At 32.1% G+C, this 6,578-nt stretch overlaps 1 protein-coding gene across 1 annotated transcript; it reads left to right on the top strand.

The window, feature by feature from the left end:
* Positions 1-215: 215 nt before the first annotated feature.
* On the top strand, positions 216-2,998 carry LOC108564028. Its single transcript, XM_017922898.1, has 2 exons — positions 216-2,060; positions 2,987-2,998. The coding sequence occupies exons 1-2, from the start codon at positions 216-218 to the stop codon at positions 2,996-2,998; spliced, it is 1,857 nt and encodes a 618-aa protein (XP_017778387.1).
* The last annotated feature ends 3,580 nt before the right edge of the window (positions 2,999-6,578 follow it).

The following is a 6,578-nucleotide window of genomic DNA, read 5'->3' as shown; positions in this document are numbered from 1 at the left end:
ATCTAATCCAATTTGGGAATTTAATTTGGTTAAATGCATCGAATAATATTTGGATTTGTTTTGTTTGGTGGAGGTGCCGATCATAAGCTTATATAGCACTATAATTCAAACAGACTATAATTTGAAAATTACTTTATATTTTCCAGATAATTTGATGGGAACTACTCATAGGTGTTCCGAGCAGCACGCGAACTTGAAGAGTTTGTATCGCAGTGATGGCATCTTTGGCTGCATCGACAACAACCTTTTCAATGCTGTTCCGTGTAATGACGAACGTTCTATTTGTGAAATTGGTTTCGTGTCGTTTGGAATCATTACCCGATGATTTATCGGAACGACAATCTCTGGCTGAGTGTATTTCCAAAGCATCGGATATCTACTTCCTCGAAAACGAGATCATTACGTTATCACTAGCTACAAGCACTGCAGACTATATGAAGTCGCCTCTAGTATTGGATAGATTGCTGCTCTACGAGCTCTTCAATAAAACGAAATGGTCCATTTTGGTGAAGAAACCTAATCAAATTATCAAAGTGAAATCGATCCACTCTATAGAGTATAAAAAATCGGATTACTACATTATCCAAATTAGGACGTTGCAGGAGGTCGACCAGGATTTGGACCATCTGAAGCATCATCCTTCATGGAATCCCCATGCCAGATTCATGATTATATCAGTAACTTATTTTAACCATCGCATGTCCGCAGTGGCAGCTGTTATTAAAAAGCTTTGGGATTTGGATATACTCAATGGAGTTATACTTTTTTCCAATAATAATCGCAGCACTGTATTCAACGTCTACTCTTGGTTTCCTTTTGCCAACGGAAGATGCGGCGATAACTTCAATCAAATCCAATTAATAACCACTTGCAGGTTTGGTATTTTCGATAATGATAACGATTGGTTCCCAGAGAAGATTCCGCATGATTTAAATGCTTGTCCGTTTAATGTAAGAACTTTAGTTTTTCCTCCATTCGTTATGGAACCTGAGAATAATGAAAACGGAAGCTGCGTATTCAAAAATGGGTTGGAAATACGCTTACTTGATTTAGTAGCTGAAGTGGCCAATTTTACTACAAAGTATAGCATATCTGGGAATTTAAACGACTGGGGTACTATTCATGTTAAGGATAATACTATTTCCAGTTTGCTAATCCAAGGTAAAATGGATCTTGGAGTAGGTTCGATGTCAGCAACAGTTGATAGGCACTTCGAACTGGATTGGACTGGTTCGTATTTTTTGGATGCTTTAGGGTTTTGCGTTCCACATGCTGAAGAGAAGCCTCAATGGAAGAAGCTTTCTGGAATAATGCATGGTCATGTTTGGATGGCAATAGGCGCTTCAATTATTATCACAATCATAACCACTTACAGTTTTAGCCGTAGATGTACTTGGAGCAACGAATTTACCACTTACAAGACGTACTTTGGGGCTTCCCAGAAAGTCCTTGCAATTTTCTTAACCAATTCTATCAATCGTCTACCAAAAACCATCAACGTTAGGATCATCATCAGCGTGTGGATAATAGTTAGTTTCTTCTTAACCACAGCTTATCAAACTTGCTTGATGAGCTCTTTAACTAAACCAGATTATGAGCCGCAAATTAAAACAATCTCAGAACTCCTCGATGCAGATATGGAACTGCTCTTTGTCCAAGCCACGAAGAGATATTTTGATTCAGAAGTTTCCACGGAGGATTCAAAAGAAATGTTGAGGCGTTGGAAAGATTGCCCGAGTATCGACGATTGTCTACAAAGAACAGCCTACAAGAGAGACAGTGTTGTGGTAGCCTCAAGGCTGTATACATCCTACGCTGAAAGCGGATACAAAAGCTCGGATGGGTTGCCATTGCTTTATTGTTTTCGTCATAGCATTGTAACTTTCCCAATAGTAATTTATATGAGGAAAGGTTTTCCTTTGAGGGATCGAATTGATAAAATCGTGGATAGAATCAACTCCGCAGGATTCTTGCAGCAGTGGGAGAAGAGCTTATTCGCAAGGAAGAAAATAAATTCGAGCGAGGAATTCCAGTATCGGCAAGACGTTTATTTAGGATTGGTTCATCTCCAGCCCATCTTTATTATTTTAATAGTAGGCCTAGCTGTCTCCGTTATGTGCTTTCTGATTGAGATAATCTTATTTAAATATTTTGTTAAGAAATTAAATTAAATCTTAATAATACGGTGACTAATAATAATTAGCTCATACTGATAATTAACAACTGCAGATAATTGTATTTAATTATGTACGCGTATGTCCTAAAATTATAAATTATTTATAGTTTAATTACAATGTGGACAATGCGAAATTGCCGCATTAATTATCAAAAGTGAATGTAACCATAATTAATAATTACTCTTTCGAATAGTTCACTATCCTACATAGGATAAAACGAGCCACATGACGTAGGCACCAACGTTATGTTGGTTGCATACATTATATTTCGCATTTATCTAGAAGAAAAAACATATTCATATTATATAGTCAATACTTCTGTTAAAAATTTATTTATAATCAAAAATAACTTAAAAATATACAGTATTTAATTCACAAAAATAATAGTAATAAAATAAAGAAAAAGATGAAATGGTGTAAAGAGGATTTTAAATTAATTTGCATTTTGTTTAACGAGCAAAATGAATTGTAAGAAAATGACTCGCTTAACAAGCGACGTTTCGCATAACGAGTAACGATGAGATGTCCCGGATTGCGCGCCTTTTACATAATTTTTAAAACATATGTACACATATTATGTGTGTTTTTTTTATATACTAACCATCTTCGATTTTCTTTATTATCTTTCAAATTTTGGAACGGATTAAACCTGTTAAGAGAGGTTCCACTGTACTTATAATATTCTTGCAAATTAACGAAATATAAAATCTTATATTACTATAGAAAATACTAGTTATAGAAAAATAAATCCATAAGTAAAATGATTGTTTTTTTTAATAATATAGCATTTATTCTTGTTTTTCTTCTAGAAATGCAACTAATAGTATTTGTTATAATTAATATAAATTTTTGTGTAATTAATGAAATGTTTAATAAACCTAATTATTTTTTTTGTACATACTAACAATTATTTTTTTTTAAATTTAATTATTCATTAAAGTAATAATATTATTTATTATGATATATTTGCTTTCATGTACATGAATCTGAATCAATGATGAGAAGTAATAGAGTTTGCTGTTGATTTTGCATTGACATTTTTGATTCCATTCGATCTCCTCGCACGTAAATATTGAATCTTCCATGCAATCAGTGTTTCGATAGCAAAGGCAATTATCGCTACGGCGTTTCCAAATGCGTAAAGGAAGAAGATAGAACTGTAGGTTCTCATATTAAACAGCGTATCCTCAGGGGCATTCCTTTTGCTATAGGGAATTTTGTAACTCTTGTATTTCCCTAATGCGTCCTGCGTCCATTTGTCCAGGAATCCAGCTGAAAATAAAGGAAAACATTTTGTTGGATTTTTTTTCATTCTCTATTTTAGGGGCAATGGCTTTACCGTTGCGCAACTTTCCAATCAGTGTATCGAAGGATTTCCAAAATGGAACTGCCGGCTGCAGGATCCACGCGTGAGGGATGGATCTAACTGGATGCATGGTAATCCGAAGTTTATCCTTATCGTAAGTCTCCAACACATCCTTGCACATATACTCTAAGTTGTACTTGAGTTTAGTAATTTCATCAATTAACGCCGACTTGTGTTGGAAGATGTACCTCAGCAGCTCGCATTTGTCGGATAACAGCTTACCGCTTCTGATGGTAAAGAATGCAAAGATTGCATTAATATGCCATTTCACGCTTTTATTAAAATACACGAAGTGGCAGAGTGTAACAGATGGTCAACGCAATTTAAACTTTGCCGCAGCGGGAAACCAGTGCATATATACACACACATTTATATGTATATATCAAGTTGGAGGGAGTAAGAAAAAAATGGAAAGACTAGAGACGTGGAAGGATGAAATGGTATTGTGCAATTTAGAGCGAACTCAAAGCATGTCTACTGCATCCAATTACCTTCGAACATTCCACTCAACTCCCGCAGGACTTTCTCAAATTACATTTTATTATTATCCTTTATAAATAACGTATTTTTGCCATCCTCTTTACGAATTCCACGGACAAACTAAATGTCAGCGATCTTAACTTTATAAACCACTTATACAATTAACTTATTTATTTATATATTTAATATTTATATCGTTATTATTTATGTAATAAGTTATGTTATAAATATACATAACTAGATTCTGTATATTTCAACATGTATATAATAAAATATTATTAGAAAAAAAAAAATCAACGAGTAGGCGTCTATGGGACGCAAGTGGGTACAAACCAACCCTAATTTTTAAAAATGGAAAGTTGAGACAACCCCAACCAATGTACCTTCTTGATTGTACAAGCACATCACGACATTTTAAAGTAATGCGGTGAAGTATTAACAGCAAAATATTGTTAGCAGAGTCTATCAGACGCGAGTAGTGGTTTTATAATATCTTACTTTACCATTTTTAGAAACAGTAAGTTCTAGTGATTAAAATATATATTAAGAAATTTAAATTAATCATAGTTTATAGATGCACGGACATAAACTTTTTGATCCACAAAATGAACCAGATGCAGAGATTTAACATTTAACAGCATATTAGCAATGGAATCAGAAAAAGACAAACCATCGGAAACGATGATAAAGATATTTTTTTTTACATTTTTATAAAATAAACATGTTTAAAAAGTAATATGTTTTATTTATTTCTCAATTTAATAAATCATGTATTTATATAAATTAAATAATATCTTTATATTTGACGGAGATTCTCAAACGCCAAGCGAGTAACGATATTACGAAATGCCACGCGAGTTGCTTTTTTTATTGAACAATAATTGGTACATTGTGGGCTGAAGGACTAATGACCGTAGTCTTTTCGCTCAACTTTTAATTAATCATGGTCAAACATATTGTTAGTTTAAGGTAGTTTATGTAAATATTATTTGTTACTTAGAAAGGAACATTAATTTTTACGTCTATTGATATATTGTTCTCTAACGTATGTTGTCATTTAAATAAAGAATTTTATATAGAAAGGTATCCTAGTAACTGCTTCGCTCATCCAAATAAATCGCACAGTTCGTTGCCATGACTACACGCTGGGAAACTGAGTATTATATTTTTTTAATACTCACAAAATGTACAAAATTTATTGGTTCTTTTGTCCAAAGGACAATCGACCGATGCCTTTCTGCCAATTTTTTTACATTTTTATTAATATTGAGGTAACATGTGTATTTTCTGAAATATTTCTTTAAAGTTTCATTTATATACATAAATTTTATAATAATAATAATAATTTGAAATGAAGATATATAGTAAATTTCAGTTTACTTTGCAATTTAATTTATTTTTACTTGACAATATAAATATTATGTAAATAAATATATTAAATGTAGCTGATTTTTTTTTTAGAGTTTACTGAATTTTATAGAATTATTTGTTAAATATAAAATACAAATTTATATCCCAATTGGATATTTATGAAATATAATGGGAGGTATATGAAGAAACCCCAAGAACCATAAATTATATTTGTCGCAAAGTTAATTGCAAGTGCATACCTTGCTTAACGTTATTTCTGACAACAAAGTATTTCGATATAACGAAGTACGCAATTTGTCCGAAAACATTGATAGTCACTATGAAATGATTAACTGGAATTTAGTGCAAAATCAGTCAAGAATTGCAGTGGAAGAAGAAAATAACATTTAAAAAAATGACTAGGAAATTATTCAATGCAAAAGAGAATGTATTTTTTTAGTGGAAAACGTTTCTGCCGAAAAAATGTTAACAATTAACAATTTAAAAACGGTAGTTAAATGACATTGAACATGTTTTATTTTATTATTAATGAAAATGATCCTCATTTAGGAAGAACTGTTATTGTTAAGTGATGCAATTAGAAAATGTTAGATGAAAGAGAAAAACATAATCAAAATTGAACTCTCATTATATCACTTTTCTTTGTTCGAAAACAAGCATTTCATATTCTTTACTAAGAAACGTGTACCTATTCTGGTCACAGTATCTCTTACCTTTAAAAACTAAGTTGCAAAGTACTTTTGTGGAATTCACCGTATTTGTTAATCTTATTAGTACGAATTTGTTAAAAGTTGAATACAATAATTACTTTTTCAGATTTTTAAGCGAATGGGCGTTCATAAAATTGAAATATATATTGTAGAAAATATAAAGAAACAAAGTGTATAAAAATTTAAATTCAATGTAGGCCGGCCTGGGTAATAAATTTTGCTGGTAAAAATTCAAGCGTGCAATCCATTTTATTACCATATAAACGAGTCGGTAAAATGTACATACAACACGTGTAAAAAATCATGCATGCAAAGTGGAGGCGGATGCTCATGGACCATCCGTTTTAATTTCGAAAAATGCGTATTAAATTATCTACCGAATTGCCGCTAACATTCTGTTCTGAAAATGAATTTACCGTCCGGTAAATATTGTATACGGTATTTGTTTTTTTTTCATCATTTTGTCATTTCGCA

This window comes from Nicrophorus vespilloides, unplaced genomic scaffold (genome assembly GCF_001412225.1).
Source record: "Nicrophorus vespilloides isolate i.1.1-1 unplaced genomic scaffold, Nicve_v1.0, whole genome shotgun sequence".
Classification (NCBI taxonomy): domain Eukaryota; kingdom Metazoa; phylum Arthropoda; class Insecta; order Coleoptera; family Silphidae; genus Nicrophorus; species Nicrophorus vespilloides.
The sequence above is the reverse complement of the archived record's forward strand: the minus strand, read 5'-3'. Positions and strand labels throughout refer to the sequence as shown.